Source organism: Cajanus cajan, chromosome 7 (genome assembly GCF_000230855.2).
Source record: "Cajanus cajan strain Asha chromosome 7, NIPB_CcT2T_4, whole genome shotgun sequence".
Lineage (NCBI taxonomy): Eukaryota > Viridiplantae > Streptophyta > Magnoliopsida > Fabales > Fabaceae > Cajanus > Cajanus cajan.
In genome coordinates, this window is record NC_138523.1 from 21,082,697 (window position 1) to 21,101,317 (window position 18,621).

At 34.9% G+C, this 18,621-nt stretch overlaps 1 protein-coding gene across 4 annotated transcripts; it reads left to right on the forward strand.

Annotated features, from left to right (window-relative positions):
- The first annotated feature begins 14,808 nt into the window (after positions 1 to 14,808).
- Positions 14,809 to 18,621, forward strand: LOC109792253 (actin). 4 transcript variants are annotated; one of them, XM_020351652.3, is made up of 5 exons: positions 14,809 to 14,949; positions 15,292 to 15,364; positions 15,877 to 16,270; positions 17,150 to 17,763; positions 18,231 to 18,621. In XM_020351652.3, the coding sequence occupies exons 2-5, from the start codon at positions 15,305 to 15,307 to the stop codon at positions 18,294 to 18,296; spliced, it is 1,134 nt and encodes a 377-aa protein (XP_020207241.1). In that variant the 5' UTR covers positions 14,809 to 14,949; positions 15,292 to 15,304; the 3' UTR covers positions 18,297 to 18,621. The 4 variants fall into 4 exon arrangements, with proteins under 4 accessions (XP_020207241.1, XP_020207242.1, XP_020207240.1 ...); XM_020351653.3 differs by having other exon boundaries at positions 14,938 to 15,020; XM_020351651.3 differs by having other exon boundaries at positions 14,939 to 15,056.

Here is an 18,621-nt window from a genome sequence, read left to right on the forward strand (position 1 = left end):
AATTTGAAACAAAAGGCAAACACCTTCTCTTGAGTCTTAATTTGAGACTAGAAAAAGAAAGAATTAAAAAAATATATATATATAAGACATTTTAAATTGAAAAAGCCGTGAGGTGTGTATTGATAGAAAATCATTTGATTCCTTGTTATTGTTTTGACTACTACTTTTGCTATACTTATCCAATTGCTTTCAAATTTTTTTTGTTTTGTTCATCTACTCTAGTACCTATCTAGGAACATTCATAACTGAGTGCTAGCTTTATTTGGAGTCTTATTTTCCAGTTTTACTTGTTGAACCTCTTTGAGTCTTGTCATATATACATATTACTCTTAACTTTTGGTATAAGCCTTTCAAATTGTGCTTCTATTGCTTGTCTAGTTTTCTTTCAATAATTTCCCTGTGCTGGAAGTGGCCTCAAATCCTTGCTCAAGGATCAAGCATTTCTCAACAAAGAGTAGGAAAAGTTTGGACACTAAGACCTAAAAATTTGACCTAATTTAGTGACCAAAACTTCTCCTAAACTTCCTTCACTTGAGTGACCATTCCTTTCACCTTGTGAGGCAGCCACCATTAACCTCTTTTGTTGTGATTCTTTGCAGGTCCAGGAGCATCAAATTTGAAGGATTAGTGGCGGATTAAGACACTTAAACAAGTGTTAGAAAAGTTGAACACAAAAACCGTCACTAAATTGGTCACCAAAACCGCCATTTATTTCTTTCTAGGCTAGTTTAAATTTTGCAATCTCTCTTGTATTTTAAAATCAATTTGTAAAGCTTGGAGGGAGTATTAAGAAGCTGGTCAGGTATATCTAACTCCTTGTTAGCATTCTCACGTGTAGTGCTAGTGGAAGTGGCTTGGAAATTTCATATGTTTCAAGCTTCCACTTAGGATATCCGACTAGTTGCTTACATTGTTTCCTTTAAGTTCCTTGTCTTTTAATTGCTTTATTTTGCTGCCTTGAATCGTCTAGTATTGTGTAGATTTACTTGCTCACGTTTAGTTTAGTCTCAAAAACAAACAAATTGTGAAAAAGCATTCAAAATTTTTGTGAAAAGTTTTGGGGAATTGGAAGTACCACAAAGGAGTTTAGTGATTTCCACTTGAAAAGGCTTGGTTATTAAGTGGCTCTTTGTAGCTCACCTCCCTTGATAGTGCAACTTGTACACTTAGACTTCCAAGTGCTATTTTCATTCCTAGAAAATACCAAAAACATTTTATAACTTTTTGCATAGCATATAAAATATTATTGCTTAATCATGAGTCAACATTCTCAAAGTAGTAGTGACTTTGAATCTCCTAAAAGTTTTAAAAGAATTGTCAAGGAGGTTGAGGCACTAAAACTTTGGAAGCATGATGAAATACTTCAAAAACAAAAAGAAAAACTTGAAAAGGAAGTACAAATCATGGCTTTAGAACAAGAGATTCAAAAGATTAAGCAACGAGAAGAAAAACTTTTGAAAAGATTGAATAAAAATAAAAGTCCAAAAGGTTCTTCTAGGAGCTCAACCAAGAGCTCCAATGATTCTCAAAGCCAAGAATATGATGGTAGTTTGAACATGGATGCATACTACCAACCTCATCCTAGGAGAGTCATTAAAGAACACAAAGTGAGGGAATCAAGGGTTGATCTCCCTTACTTTCATGGAAAAGAAGATGTGGATGCCTACTTGGATTGGGAAATGAAAGTGGAGCAAATCTTCACTTGTCACCAAGTAGGTGAAGAAAGAAAAGTTCCCTTGGCCACCTTAGCTTTCCAAGGACAAGCTATGTATTGGTGGACCTCCTTAGAGAGAGAGAGAAGACTTCACAATGACCCTCCAATCACTTATTGGAATGAGTTGAGGAGTGCTATGAGAAGAAGGCACATACCTTCTTATTATAGTAGGGAGCTTATGGATAAGCTCCAAAGACTCCAACAAAAGAATATGAGTGTTGAGGAGTATAGACAAAAGATGGAGTTGTATCTCATGAGGGCTGGCATAAGGGAAGAGGAAAGATTGACCATTGCTAGGTTTTTAAGTGGTCTAAATTTTGATATAAGAGATAGAGTTGAGTTACTCCCTTATAGGGACCTTGATGATTTGGTCCAACTTTGTATAAGGGTGGAATAACAAAATTTGAGAAAAGGAAAAACTCAAACTAACTCTTATATCAAGAATGACTACAAGAGAGAGAGTCAATATGACTCTTCTAAAAACTCTAGTAAGGGTCAAGAAAAAGAAATAAAAAAAGAAAATGATAAAAATGTTGTCACTTCTAGTAGTAAAACTAGTGACATCAAATGCTTTAAATGTCTTGGGAGAGGCCATATAGCTTCTCAATGTCCAACTAAAAAGGTCATGATTTTGAAAGGCCAAGACATTTATAGTAGTCTTGATGAATCTAGTTCTACCACTTCAAGTGGTAGTGAGACTAGTGAGGAAGATCCTAAAATTGAAAAGTTGTATCCTGTGGATGGTGATCTTCTTATGATCAAAAGGCTTCTTGGAAGCCAACCTTGTCCCACTTCACTATCTCAAAGAGAGAACATCTTTCATACAAGATGTTTGGTTTCTAAAAGAACTTGTTCTCTCATTGTTGATAGTGGATCATGTTCTAATTATTGTAGTACAAGGTTAGTTAACAAGTTAGCCCTTACCACCATTCCTCACCCTCACCCTTATAAACTTCATTGGCTCAATGAAGGTGAGGAATTGGAGGTGAATCAACAAGTGAAGGTCAAGTTTTCTATAGGGGATTATAAAGACAAAGTTTTATGTGATGTGATCCCTATGGAAGCTTGTCATATTTTGCTTGGTAGGCCATGGCAATTTGATAAACAAACTATACATGATGGCCTCACTAACAAAATATCCTTCACTCATAAAAATAAGGAAATTGTTTTTAATCCTTTAACACCATCCCAAGTGTTTGAGGATCAAAAGCAAATGAAAAAGAAAAGAAACAAAGAAAAGAAAGAAGGAAAGAGTGTGGATAAAGGGGACTCCACTAAGACCTTTATGACAAAAGAGAGTTATTTTATGACCAAACAAGACTTAAAAAGAACTCTCTTTATTCATAAAAGTTTTGACTCTTGTCCTAATGCTGCCACTTATCTTAGAGTTGAGAATGAAAAACAAAATAAATTTCAAACCAAGAATTCTCAACTTAGAGATATAGTGAAGAAGGAGTGGACTATTCCTAGTGTTACTCCTTATACTACTTCCTTGAAGGTGCACAAGGAAGGAAGTATTTCTTTGGATTTTATAAAGCACCCAATTTTCGGTTTACATTGTTTAGTATCTAACTTGTAATAATCTATATTCTATGTTTGATCTTATGGGAAGTTCTTATTTTGAACTTAATATGTTTCCTTCCCTACAAGACAAAAATAGATTATATGACTATGAGTATCTAATAAAAAATCAAATCCAAAATTGTTTAGGACGTTTTTTAGTGGTATTTTCTTTATATTTTAGGAAAAGCCTAGGATACCATTTAGGGTACTTTAGGCAAGATATTGTAGTGTTTAAAAATCAGTCTTTTCATTGTCTTAGTCATAGTGTTCTCACATTTTTAGGTTTTACTTCTAGGTTATGCTTAGAAGAGGAACCTATTTCTAGAGAGTCTAATATTTTATCTTTCTTTGTTAGGTTAGATACTAGGACTCCTCTTAGGATCCATGATCTTTTCTCTTACAATGTTACTTCTTATTCCTTGCATGTTTTATATGTAGGTGTTAATTTTTCTTCTTCCATTCATCCTCGAGATTTGAGGACAAATCTTTTTCAAGAGGGAGGGGATGATGGAATCATGCTTTGGAGTGCAAGAGGTGACATACTCAAAGAACCAAGAGGAGTTGGCTAGACATGAAGGTTTGGGCCAGTCAGGGCCCAATGGGCCTGATGGGCCTAGGAAGGCCCAAGTTGAACTTTTCATGGGCCATATTTTGTTATAGCTATTTTCATATGTTTTGTATACATCATGTTAGTATAGGTATCATATATTTTGGTCTTGTATTTTGGACCACATAGAGTAGCATTTTAGGTTTTAGGCTTGTTAGGCCTAGTTTTGGGCTTCATGGGCCTTTGGGCTTTTGGTACCCAATATTGGGCTCATTTTCATTCTTGTAATTTTTCCTTTCCATTGTATTTGTTTGACCAATGTAATTAGGTCATTAGAATAGGAAAATACAAGGAATACTAAAGTATGCTAATTAGGTTAAATTAGGTTTAATTTGGAAGTCATTTAAGTTACATTTGAGTCACATGTTTAGCACCATGGGTGGCTGAACATGTGCCACTCAAATTAACCCTAAATGACTCTCAAATCACACCTAAATGCACCTTGGTACCTAAATTTTCGTACTTACACATGTGCACCAAAGTTTGAATTCAAAATTCAAATTTGAATTCAAACTTTAGGCGCCATTTTGTGAGGCTTTAGTTTAGGCACCTATGGCTCACAATTTCGTGCATACTTAAGCCATTCTTTCACCTTTTGTATTCACTTTGAATGATTAATGAAATTTGTGAGCCATAGTGCCGAGTTTCCCTCTCAAAGTCTCCTTAGAGTTCATCTTCAAAACCTTAGGATTTCACCTTAGAATCCTTCTCTTTGAAGTGTGCTCTCCATTGATGCTTGAGCTTGGATGCTTCCATCCAAGTCTAGACCTCATTCCACTCGTGTTTCTTCATCATTCCAGAGTTCTCCATCTTCGGATTCAAGCTCCTTGAAGAAGATCCAAGCCTAGGTGAAGAATAGGAGAAGAACAACATTCACTCCTCTTATCTTCTCCATCAAGTCCACTCCATAGAAAATTGCAAGGCTTTGAAATCTCGTGTACAAGAGCTTATTGACGCCAGGCAGCTCAAGTTTGAGGCCAATGCAGCACACATCAAGGAATGACTAGATGAGTAACCATCTTGGAACGACAGTTGTTAGGGGCTCTCTTTTTTCCAAAAAAAAAAAATATTTGCTCAAACTCATAACCTTCGCCCACGGTCACGAGTTCAAAATAAGGGCTTGTGCAAGTTTTTTTGCATTCATAAATCTCTTGTGATTATTCTTTTCTCTCTTGTGTCACACATCTAATTCCAAAATCAATCACCACAAAAAAAACAAACAAACAAACAAGACTGAAGATAATGAAATTAATCAAAACTCTAAACATCTACGACGCATTGTCTGAGTCTGAGGTGGATAAGGAGATCACTTCCTCAAAACACACATAGATGAGAAAGTGATCAAATGCAGAACCATAAAATTCTCATTGCACAAAAGGAGTCTTACAAAATCTTCAACTCAATTTCGCTTGACAAAGAAAGCACAAATCTCAGTCCATAAAAGAACTCCCAATACTTGTAGGCCGAGGCATCATCTTTCTCTTGGGTGTATGCGACGAGGGTAGTGTTAATCAGTAAAGGCACTGGTCCTCCCAGACCCAGATGGCAAGAGGTTTTGTCAAAGCAAAGAAGTGTTATGCCAAAAAATATATCACTTGCAAAATACCGCTAGGATGAAAACTCGCAAAGGGCATCTTAGGCAAAAAAAATGAAATAAAAAGTTCCCGCTAAGACACGTCTTAGGCAAAAAATTAGGGATCTAAAAAGAAAAATAGCAAGTGACAACTCTCCAAGTTGGAATCCAACAGGCAGCTTGAATACTTCTATAAGAGGCCGAAATACGAAGACTCTGCCTAAGACTCAGATATGTAGCTCAAGATAATTAGGAGAATGATTATAATAATTATCCAAGGAAATTTTTCTTTAAAAAACTTAAACACTCACCTACCTCAACTACCCATTCATTTTAAATCATCCTACCTCCACTGACCATCTTTTCTGTCCAATCTTAATGACGTATATTGTTGATGGTTGTCAAAATTTAAACAAGTACAAAAAAAATGAAAATGACCCGCTGGGATGAAAACTCGTAAAGGGCGTCCTAGGCAAAAATTAGGAAAAATGAAAAGAGCAAAAAATACCCGTTAGGATACATCCTAGGCAAAAATTAGGGTTTCTCAACAAAAAAAGGAGCCCCGAGATTACTCAATACACCAAACGGCCAATATGACTAATGTTGCACATCAATCAAAGCAATCCATTTGTGGGAAAGAGAAAAGAAAAACCACCATCTAAAAAAGGGAAAACTACAATATGCATCGCATGCATCTAAAAAAAGGCATCTCACACACTTAGAAAACTTTCTTTATTAAAGGGGAATTATTCAAAATATGCAATAACTATCATCATGCATAAATAAGCATTCAACATTTTTTTGCATCTCAACAAGAAAAGCCAAATAGGGAAACATAAGTTCCGATCGATATCATCCCAACAAGAGGAAAAAGCAGCCCAAACTAGGGGCATCAACAATCATCAAACAGGAAAGCATAAATAACCAGTCATCAACGAATAGAAAAAAACCTACCACAAGTAGACGCCTAGAGAGGCATCACAATACTCACGTGACAGGGGCAATATTGGAATCCCTGCCAGCCATCCACTTCTCTGCCCACCAACACAGGGACACAACAAACATCTCCTAAGGGGCAGTCTTTCATTCCACAACAATCAATCATCAATGAATCAAAAGGACTTAGCATTGCGCCTGGAGAGGCATCGCAATACTCACATGGCAGGGGCAACACTAGAATCCCTGTCACCCATCAACTCCTTTGCCCACCATCACAAGGGCACCACCTACCAGTAATCCTCTTCTTCATCAAACGTCCTCCCAAAAAAAGGGGGGGGGGGGCAATCACATTATCATCATCAGCGGGTAGCCTGGAGAGGCCAGGCATAATAATACTCATCATTTACTCATTTGCCCACCATCACAAGGGCACCACCTACCAGCAATCCCCGTCTTCATCAGACGTCCTCCCAAAGGAAAGGGAAATCACATCATCATCATCAGCAGGCAGCCTGGAGAGGCCAGGCATAATAATACTCATCATTTACTCCTTTTCCCACCATCACAAGGGCACCACCTACCAGCAATCCTCGTCTTAATCAGACGTCCTCCCTTAGAAAAAGGGCAATTGCATCATCAACATCAGTAGGCAGCCTGGAGAGGCTAGGCATAATAATACTCAGCATTCAGCAGACGGCCTGGAGAGGTTAGGCATAATAATACTCAGCATTCAGCAGGCATCCTAGAGAGGCAGGCATAATAATACTCAACATCAGCAGGCGGCCTGGAGAGGCAAGGCATAATAATACTCAGCATCAGCAGGTGGCCTGGAGAGGCCAGGCATAATAATACTCAGCATCAGCAGGCAGCCTGGAGAGGCTAGGCATAATAATACTCAACATCAGCAGGCGACCTGGAGAGGCAGGCATAATAATACTCAGCATCAGCAGGCGGCCTGGAGAGGCCAGGCATAATAATACTCACCGTTCAGCAGGCAGCCTGGAAAGGCCAGGCATAGTAATACTCACTGTTCAACAGCCAGCCTGGAGAGGCCAACCATAATAATACTCCCTCTTAAACAAGCTACAAATAAACGGACACATTATCACAAGAGAAACAATGGAGCTTCTACTCGAAGACTGAAGATCAGGTGTACAGTTTGTCAACCTTGTTACCCAATAGAGTACGCAATCAATGTTCAACTGCTCTAAAGGGTGAGGATACGAGCAAATATACATGTCCAAGGGAAGCAACGTAGAAGCATCAACACAGAGATGAGAAGAAGACCTGGACGAAATGTCTACGTCTTTACTTGCCTTTGGAAAAGCAACACAGCTATTCCAAAGGACAAGTAAAGAGGGGTAGCTGTAGACACCCAATTTCGTCCGGGGGGCATACAAACACCAAAATAGGACATTAGAAGGCCCAAAAGCCAAATCAACTATTTTTAGTGGCCCGGAACGGGCCGTTCCAAAATTGAAACGGGTCGTTCCCAAGTCCGGAACGGGCCATCTCGAACTGGAATGGGCCGTTCCGAGACTCCTAAAAAGGCCTAAAATTGTAGGTTGGAACGGCCGTTCTAGACCAGAACGAGCCGTTCCAAACCAATCAAAGGGCCTAAAATATTTGGTTTGGAACGGGCCGTTGCAAAATCAGAACGGGCCGTTCTGGTTTCTGGAACGGACCGTTCTAGAGTGCAAAGTTAACATATAACGTTCGGATCCGGAATGGGTCGTTCCGAATCCAGAATGGGCCGTTCCGGCCCACATCTAATGCCTATAAATAGAGATCTCGGGCACAGTTCTCAGGGCGGCCAGAGAAATTTTGAATAAGACTCCTTTGAGCACGAAAATTCTCTATATCTCTCCCCTCTATTGTATTTCTTGAGATTGGCGTCGCATCTCTATCTTCTCTCTCCCTCCTATTGTATTTCTTGAGATTTGTGAGGCAATTGTAGTGCGAAAGGTTGCCACAAAGCACCTAAAATCTCTCTATTTTGAAGATCCAATAGAGCTCATTCAAGAGGTATTTCAGTTAATTTCTTTCTCTCCTTTTTTTATTTTTTATCTATAACGATTATTGTTATAATAAAAACAATCATGTACACATTTTAGGGTTAATTGTATTATTTAAATTTCAAGCATGTAAATAATCATTAATAAAAGGGGATTTAATATTTATATTATCATTGTTTATAATGTTAACTTCGTCATAGGGTACCGATTAAGGGCGTTGTAGGGGTGCTTAATACCTTCCCTACACGTAACTGACCCCCGAACCCAATTTTGGTTATTAAGGCCATTATTGGACTTTTTAAAAAACCTTTTCTTTTTCCAATGTTTTGAGTAAAATATTGGTGGCGACTCCATAGAACCTATTTTCAAAACCATCAATTAAGGATTAGTCTGGTGTCCGGGCATTCCTTAATCGATGAGATCTTTAAAAGGATGTCTAAACCATAGGTCGCGAGATCGAAAAATTTCGGGTTGCGATAGTTCCCAAATTGGAATGGGCCATTCCAAACTAATAAGATAAGGGTGATTTAGTAGCCTGGAACGGGCTGTTCCCAAACTAGAACGAGTCGTTCTAAACTACTAAATAGGCCTATAAATCTTAGTTGAGAATGGGTCGTTCTAAACAAGGTCATTATGAGTTAAATACAACCCCAGAATGGGTTGTTCTAGTTTGAGAATGGGTCGTTCTAGATGTAAATTTTATACATGAAGTTTAAGTCTAGAACGGGCCGTTCCAGATTCGAAATGGGCCGTTCTGGCCACTCCTGACTTCTATAAATAGGCCACATGCCTGCAATTGAGGGAAAAAATAAGGGGAACTTAGAGAGAGGTTTTAGAGAGAATGACTCTGGGCTAGGAAGCTTGATTTTGAAGGATTGAAGTTCAGGAGTCGAGCTCAGAGGAAAGTTTTTCTTCTTCCCAAATTCTTGGCTGTTCAGAGCCAATCTTCAGGTAAGGGAAGCTAGAATGTAGGTTGTTTGATTTCATGGGAGTTTAGGAACTCCATTGATGCATGAATTTTGAGAAGAAGTGGTTGAATTGAAGAAATTCTTCATTTTTGGGTGTTTTGGGAAAAATGGGGTTTTTGATGATTTTGATGCGTTGATTTGTTGCATGTTGAATCTGAGCTCATTTTTTAGTTGTATGAAGCTTATATGTTGCGTAATTGATGGAATTAAGTTGTTTACATGTTGTTAAAGTTGTTAAAGTTGTCAAAGTTGTATAGTTGTATACTTGAATAGAAAGTTGTCAAGTTGGTATGTGATGTCTATTGTTGATGTATAATAATGACATTATGATGTATAAATGATTAATATTGTTATAAAGTTGCCTATTGTTGTAAAGTTGTAAATTTTCCTATAGTTGTAAAGTTGTCTATTGTAGTAAAGTTGTAAAGTTGCCTATTGTTGTAAAGTTGTAGAGTTGCCTATTGTTGTAAAGTTGTAAAGTTGCCTATTATTGTAAAGTCGTAAAAGTTACCTATTGTTGTAAAGTTGAAAATTTGGGGACATATGGTGAAGATATATGTCCTACGTTGAGATACATAGTACTAAGGTGATAAGTTAAAAATTGTTTTAAAGTTGAATCCCTTAGTATTGTGTGGGAAATGTGGAAGTAGTCGATTCATGTCATGGTTGAATGACCAAATTGAGTAAGGTATCTAGTTAGGGATGTAGTCTTTGACTAAGTACTGGAGGGTGCGTGGTACTTGGAGGGCTGTGGGTGGACTAACCCCATATGTGGATTGGTTATGCAGACAAAGGTCATGGTAGGTTCATACCCAAACCCTTTTGTCCTGACAGTAGTACTGGACCTCCGAGTCTAAGTCGTACACCTGAGCAATCGACTATTATTGTATATATCTGGTTCTCTTTGGAGTTCCTAACGATGCCCTATACCTGACCTGGTCAAGATAGGTTAAACGTTGGATTCGATAGGATTTATGCCACCTAGACTGCTTAACCTCAGTTATTGGAGATCTCCTAGTTGTATATGTGTGACGACGCATTAGTTGATGTTGCATGTGTTATTGCATTCAAGTTGCATATAATGTATATGAATAGTTGATAGTTGAATTATTGTGTTAAAAACCATGTGATTGTGCTGTGATGATGAATTGTTGATCACTAGGACTAGAGGAGAAGTTTTTGAAGTTGCTCATCCTATTGTGAAAATTGAGATAGTTGTGGTGCTTTGAGAGCCCAATTTGTTGAAAAACCCTTCTTGGGAAGTTGTCCCTTAGAGTGGATAATGTGTTGTTCTCCTCTACGACTTAGTTGGTCTCGTGTGTGGGCAAGGTCAAGCCACACATGTATGAAGCGACCACGGTATAAGGGTCAGGCCGAGCTATACCAATTACAAGCGACCAGTTTGAGTAAAGTACGATGTGTTGAAAATGTTGTTGCTATTAGATGATATTGTATATCTATTGTTAAAGTGTTGTGCGTTGTATGTTGAACAAGTTGATGATAATGCTAGCGTCGCTAGATTATTTGTGTTGTAAGTTGTTTTTAAACATGTGTTGTTGAGAGGTGTGTAATACACATGTTGGTTGTTGTTATCATGAATATGGTAACTATTCCAATGGTTGGTACAAGAGTTGCGTTGAAGTATTGATCAATGTTGATATGTTGAATATAAGTTGAAATGATGTAAAGATGTATAGTACATGTATTGTTTTTCTTCTGTGTCGGATGTAAAGATGATTATATAGTTGTTGTGTTGCGTATTTAATTATTATGAGTTGTTTATTGTCTTTAGCTTACCTTTGCATGTTTCCATGTGGTTTGGGCTGCGATGATCATATAATGTATGGGAGCAGGGAAGGGATAGGCTGTGAGATAGCTGCTAAAGGTCACAGGAGGTGCCTGGAGTTGGATTTTTTTGTAGGCTACTTTATAGTAGCATATTTTGTTGTACATAGCTAGTTGTTGTTGGTTGCTTGATCAGCAACTTGTGTTGTAAATATTTTATTATACTATTTTAGTATATATATATATATATATATATATATATATATATATATATATATATATATATATATATATATATATATATATATATATATATATTCCAGTAACGTGTAGTGTTGTTCCGTAGTGTGACGACCATGGCGGGTCATTACAAAACATATTAACCCAAATTATCCTGAAGATCCCTTCATCTTTAATAAAATATCATATAATGTATTATAAAATATATTACATAATTAAAATAAATATTTAATAGCTCCTATTAATAAAATAAAAATATAAAATTATTAATAATATAAAAAATAGGGTGTTACATCGTGTATCTTTGCTTATATTTGGCTATCCAACTACATTTTACGCAATGAGTCAAAGTGAGATGTTTTATATTCTCCTGGCATGTGTTGTCCTTGTTGTATGTTGTTATAGATGACTTGCATCTTGATATTGAGAATGTTGGTAATGAGATATAATTTTTATGTTTGAATTTATGTTTTGATAGGATATAATATCGACACTAAATTATAAACTTTTTTTAATTCTTATATTTTAAAACAATTGTTACTTTCTTTATAATTCAATTGAATTTTCGCTATTATATGATTAAGTTAAAATGTGATACTTTCTACTTTGAACATGTTAAAATTTTATTTATTTGTTATTTAGTTTCTTTATTTTAATGTGTTATGGTATATAAAATAAGGAGTTTCATGAGTTATTGAGTGTTTCCAAGTATTGCTTTTTCAAGGGGGCGATAAATAAAAAAAGAAAAACAATTATTTTATGTTGAAAATGCAATTGCAATGTTTGAGCAATGGAACAAGGATCCAATGGAAGCAACAAGAAATTCATGTGAGTGGTGGGAACAATCTTTGTGTTTGAATGTGCAATCAACACTCACCATCTCTCGACAGCTGCTAACTGAATGGTGAGTTGGCGTCTGCATAATTACTCCCACTTACTTCCACTCCTCACCAAAAAGTCAAGAGCCAAAACTCCAAACTCATTAAGCAACCCTTCAAACTAACAAGAACCAACTTAACTTTCTTTTAGTAGGCCCCTGTCTGCTCTAAATTTTGCTCTTCAATTATATATTTTGCATTAAAAGGCCCAAAAAATAATATATTTAATATACTTTTATCATTAAATAAAGGAGACAGTGAAAATAGAAGAATGAAAATAAGTATAGTGATTTGGTTGGTAAAAAATGAGGTGGTGAAAAATTTTTAAAAAGAAAAAAAATAATGGATCTCACCACTATCTTTATTTTTACCCAAAACCGGGAAGCCGGACAAGTGTGCATGAGTGTTGCGTTTCGTAGTGTTTACTTAGTGCATGTTTGGATTAGCTTTTGAAACATGATTCTACATTCTCTTTCCACGTTAAATATCAATTTTACTGTGGAAGCAAAAAAAATTTGCTTCAAGCAAACGTGAAAATTCACGTTAGAATTAAAAACCAAACATGCACTTAATGGTTTTAAACCGCTTTAAAATGTATTTTTAAAACTAATTTAAGCATTTTTGTATGATTTTAAAAATTTTATCTTTTAATCTTTATGATTAAAAATATTTTATTTAAAGTTCCTTTTCAATCTTTGTCTTCTATTTTTACAAGGATTAAAAAGAAAAAACTTAATTATATGATTTATAGAGAAAGTTTATACGACTATAGAAATGAAAAGAAAAAAATAATATACAGAAATTAAAATACTTTTTTAATTATATAGGTTTTTAATATCTTTGTATCAATTTAATATATCTCTTTTTTTTCTAATAAAAAGAGAGTAAAAATTACGAAATTTTAGAAAAAATAATACTTAACTCTGTTTTAAATGATCCCAATCGAAGTTTTTAAACCGTTACAAACTATTAAAATTGATTAAGAAAACTGTAACCATATTTTTTAATGCAAAAACTGTAACCGATTAAAAATTGTTGCAGAGTATATAAATTGCATATAAATGACTTTCTCATTAAAAAAACATTACTTATATCATTATTTATTTTTTATTTATCCCATTTATATTTTTTTTATTTCTCTTACAACAAACAATGAAATCTTTAATTCATTTCTCATTTATTATCACTAACTTATTTTTTTCATTTCTATTTCTCACATAATTTTTTCTCCCTACCAAACGGACCCATTAATAAACTTTGTATAAATATTATTTAATAATAATAAACATAAACATTTAAACATGTATATTATTAAAAGAGGGTTGTCAACATCTCAACTCCATCCTCTTTTAATTCAATCAGTATGAATCCAGCTGAGCTTGTGATATTTTTTGGTGTTGAACAGACTGTCCCATATGAATTTCCATGAAAATTTTACATAAATAATATTTTTTAAAAGAAAAAATACAAAAATGACACATGTGCAAGTTTATTTACCAGAGTAGAACGGTTTACTGTTCATGGTTTTTTTTTTTTTTCTTCTCAGAGTTCCCGGGGTTTGAAATTTTTTTAGAGATATTTTAATTATTTTAATTTTCTATTTTTATTTAAACAATTACTTATATTTTAAAATTATTTTTATGCTTTAAAAGATATCTTTCTTAGATTAAATATACTTATATATATATATATATATATAATATCAATATGTATAACCTTTTGTGTTATAACATTTATCTATTAGATCGACCCAGTTTTCATACCTGACTTTATGTCACAATTGAATATTGAACCACAATCTTTGAAGAAAGCATAAGATCACTTCCACTAATAAATTTCCTTTACTTATAATTTATATTTAAGTTTAAATTAAAAAATATCCATACTGTCGTGATACTTATTGTACTAATATTAATTAATGGATATACGAGAATCGAAGAAACAAAATGCACAGTTAACAAAATTGCATGTAAGTGAATGGAGGGGAATAGATCCCACTACTTGGGAGAAATTAATTCTAGTATAAACACTTTGCTATTTTTGAAAAAGAATGTCTTTTTATCCAAAAAAAAATGTCTTTGTACAAACTTTTTATGGTAATTATAAAATAGAAAAAGAATTACAAAAACTTTGCTATATTCTAATGTAAAACAGAAAATCTCCACATTTGAAAAATAATTATAAAGAGAGTTATTATATGGGTAGATATTTTTTATCAGTATTATATGGTAAGATATAGAGAAATAAACTATAGTTTTATTTATAAATTTCATCTATTTAAATTTAATTGATTAAAGAGAAAAAAAATGAGTTTAAAAAATAAAAAAGTTAAGAATTTTCTTTTTTTCTTTTCTTCATCTTAATAAAGTGTAAATGATTAGTCCTTTATTGTGAAAATTTAAAGTGAGGAATTTATGTATTTATTTAGAAAGGGGGAAGGAAGGAAAAGGTGCCAGCTATTTCCAACAATAAACGTGATCCGTGAGGATGAGATATTCGACGGTCACGATCTTCCTAAATCGCATTTGCGGTTCATTTGAGGCGCATTTCATTTGCCACAACTTTCCTTTTTTAAACCTCAGCCACACAAAGCCACGTTCATTAAAAATAGAAAGCACAACACATAAGTCACTTACACGTAGCTTCCTTCATTTCGGAAATTTTAAGGTACTCAACACAACACATTCTCCACTTTCTTCTTTCCTTATTTCACACGTTCCATCATCAATTCTTCTCAGGTCACAATTAATTCGTAACAGTGTACATTTTTTAATGTGAGACTCTGATCATATTGAAAATGCAGCGTTTGTGTTTTTTTTTTCTTTCTGGGATGATGATCATGATTCATGAATCATGATCTTTTGATTAATCCTTTTTCTTGATGTGACTCATGGAATTGACATTTAATAGCCCAAGATCTTAAATTGTACCTTAATGAGAGACATTAATTCTAGTTTCTATTTCATTGTTTATGAGATTTTTTTTTTTAATGTTTGGTGTGTTCTGCAGCAATCGATAAAAGATGGCAGATGGTGAGGATATTCAACCTCTTGTTTGTGATAATGGAACTGGAATGGTCAAGGTATGTACTTATCCATTTGTGTGTTGCTTTGCATGTTGATCTTATAGGTTTTGGTTTTGGTCAAAACTTATATGCAGTTGTATTGATGTTGTTGTTTTTATTCTATGGTGAGAATTGGAGTTTTAACTGGCTAATATGTTTTTGGTAATATGCTTTTGGTGTTCTTTAATAAGAATTGGAATTTTAGCTCCATAATTTACGCTAAATTCAATACATACGCAGACTATAGGGATAAACTTTGATTCTTACTAGAGAACAATACCAAAAGAGCAATAAAACTGCGCCTATTTGATAATCCTTCGTTTGGTGTTTTAGCTAGGTAATCTGGTTTTGGTGCTGTTTTCGGATAAGAATTGGAGTTTAAGCTCAGCAATCTGTGCTAGATTCAATACATACTCGGATTATAGAGATAAACTTCAATTCTTACAAGAGAACAACACCAAAAGAGCAATGAAACTGCGTCTATTTGATGATCTTTCTCTTTCGGAGTTGATTTGTGTTAAATTTTGCAGGCTGGATTTGCTGGAGATGATGCTCCAAGGGCCGTGTTCCCTAGCATTGTGGGTCGTCCACGCCACACTGGTGTGATGGTTGGTATGGGACAAAAGGATGCATATGTTGGTGATGAGGCTCAATCCAAGAGGGGTATTTTGACACTGAAATACCCAATTGAACATGGCATAGTTAACAACTGGGATGATATGGAGAAGATCTGGCATCACACTTTCTACAATGAGCTTCGTGTGGCCCCGGAAGAGCACCCTGTTCTCCTCACAGAAGCACCACTCAACCCCAAGGCCAACCGTGAGAAAATGACACAGATTATGTTTGAGACCTTCAACACTCCAGCTATGTATGTTGCCATTCAAGCAGTGCTTTCCCTTTATGCTAGTGGCCGTACAACTGGTAAATATAATGATTCTTCATTTTCTGTATTTCCCTTTTCTTGGTTCCTGGTAATTTGGGGCATGGTGCATCACTTGTGTTTTATTAGAATCTCAGGATGATTTTCAAATGAATGTAGTTTAGTTGTTAATATGAAATTGTATGAACTAATCAATTGAGTTTCGTTCTTTTATTTTCAACATCTTGTGGAAATTATTAATAATATCATACATTCTGTTCGTTTTGTCATGATTGCAGATTCTCATAAATGTTAAGTGAGAGTATGAGATCCCAGGAACTTGCAATATATGCTTTGTCATCGTATAGCTTGACATTGAGATAGATTTTGAGGCATCATGCATGGTATTTGTTGATGTCATGCCACTTGTATTTCATTAGAATTTCAAGATGGATTTCTAATGAATATAGCTCAAATCTCCATATGAAATTGTATATAATAATCTAATCAATCAAGTTTTTTGGCTTACTTTTTAAACATTTCATGGGAATTAATAATGTCATACATTCTGTTCATTTCATAACCAGTGCAGATTTTCATAAATGTTAAGTGAGATTATGAGATCTAATGGACTTGCAATATATATTTTGTCATATAAGGGATTTTGAGGCATGGTGTTTGTTGATGTCATGCCACTTGTAGTTCATTAGAATTTCAAGATAATTTTCTAATGGATAAGTTTAAATGTCAATATGAGACTGCATATACTAGTCTAACCAATCCAGCTTTATTTGTTTATTCATAAAAATCTTGTGGGAATTAATGAAGTCCTACATTCTGTTTATTTCACAATTAGTGCAGATTTTCATGAATGCTTAGGGAGAATATGAGATTAAAACAGGTTAAAAATGTGGATTTTAACTTTTTATGTTTTCATATAGGTATTGTTTTGGACTCTGGTGATGGTGTCAGCCACACAGTTCCAATCTACGAAGGCTATGCCCTACCACACGCAATCCTGCGTTTGGACCTTGCAGGGCGTGATCTCACTGATGCCCTCATGAAGATCTTGACCGAGCGTGGCTACTCTTTCACCACCACCGCTGAGAGAGAAATTGTGAGAGATGTCAAGGAGAAATTAGCCTATATTGCTCTTGACTATGAGCAAGAGCTAGAAACAGCTAAAACAAGCTCAGCTGTTGAGAAGAGCTATGAGCTACCTGATGGACAGGTGATCACAATCGGCGCCGAAAGATTCCGTTGCCCTGAAGTACTCTTCCAGCCATCCATGATTGGGATGGAATCTTCTGGCATACATGAGACCACATACAACTCCATCATGAAGTGTGATGTTGACATCAGGAAGGACCTCTATGGTAACATTGTGTTGAGTGGTGGTTCAACAATGTTCCCTGGCATTGCTGATAGGATGAGCAAGGAGATCACAGCATTGGCACCAAGCAGCATGAAAATTAAGGTGGTGGCACCACCAGAGAGGAAGTACAGTGTCTGGATTGGAGGTTCTATTTTGGCATCCCTCAGCACCTTCCAACAGGTACAGCACTTGGCTTCAACTACATATGAATGAAATTTTTGAGGTTCAGGGAATTCTATTTGATGAATATATAAATACCAATAAAATTAAGAGAATAGAAAACATGAGGGATTAACCAACATAATATTAAATTAAAAGGAAGGAAACTAGTTTAAATTAAAATGGATGTGAAACAAATGTAATTTGTAAAGGCGTTTATGATAATGGTACAACTTTGTTTTAGCCTCCCTTCTCCTTAAAAGAAGCTTCTGTATTAACTTTTGTGAAAATCCCTTTCAGTTTTCTCACTAAAAAATTTACTTTATTTTCTAAAATCTTTTTAAAATTATATATGTTTGGTTCAAATTTTTAAGAAAAGAACCCCAAAAAAAATAAAAGTTGTGCTAAACACTATCTTATTACTAATCTGATCCTTTCTCTGATAACACTTCCATGTATTTCTGATCTTTTTCCTTTCCTGAGAGCAGATGTGGATTGCAAAGGCAGAATATGATGAATCAGGCCCCTCAATTGTTCACAGGAAATGCTTCTAATGATGCAGAGAATCCGGGAAATTATAATATATACTCCGTACTACAGAAATACCATATACTGGTTGAGGAAGTTTCATTTTCCATTTTTTTACCATTTATTAACCATGTTTCTGTGTTTTCCTTTATTGATATGTTGGGATAAGAGCATTGAAACAAAGCATATATAAGATTCTTTTTTTTCTTCATTACCATTTTGTTGTAGAAGAGCTGTGTATTGTATTGATTTGATTTGATTTGGTTGAATCAAATTCTCTCAAGTATTTTGATTAGAATAGTGATATGTATTTGATTTATTATGATGTGAACAAGAAGTCATTGTTATTCA

What these genes read in the sequence shown, in the direction of transcription:
- LOC109792253 (XM_020351652.3), top strand. Translation starts at nt 15,305, where the DNA reads ATGGCAGATGGTGAGGATATTCAACCTCTTGTTTGTGATAATGGAACT. An exon ending in TGCTAGTGGCCGTACAACTG is followed by an intron (nt 16,271 to 17,149) that starts GTAAATATAATG and finishes GTTTTCATATAG; the next exon opens with GTATTGTTTTGGACTCTGGT. An exon ending in CCCTCAGCACCTTCCAACAG is followed by an intron (nt 17,764 to 18,230) that starts GTACAGCACTTG and finishes TCCTGAGAGCAG; the next exon opens with ATGTGGATTGCAAAGGCAGA.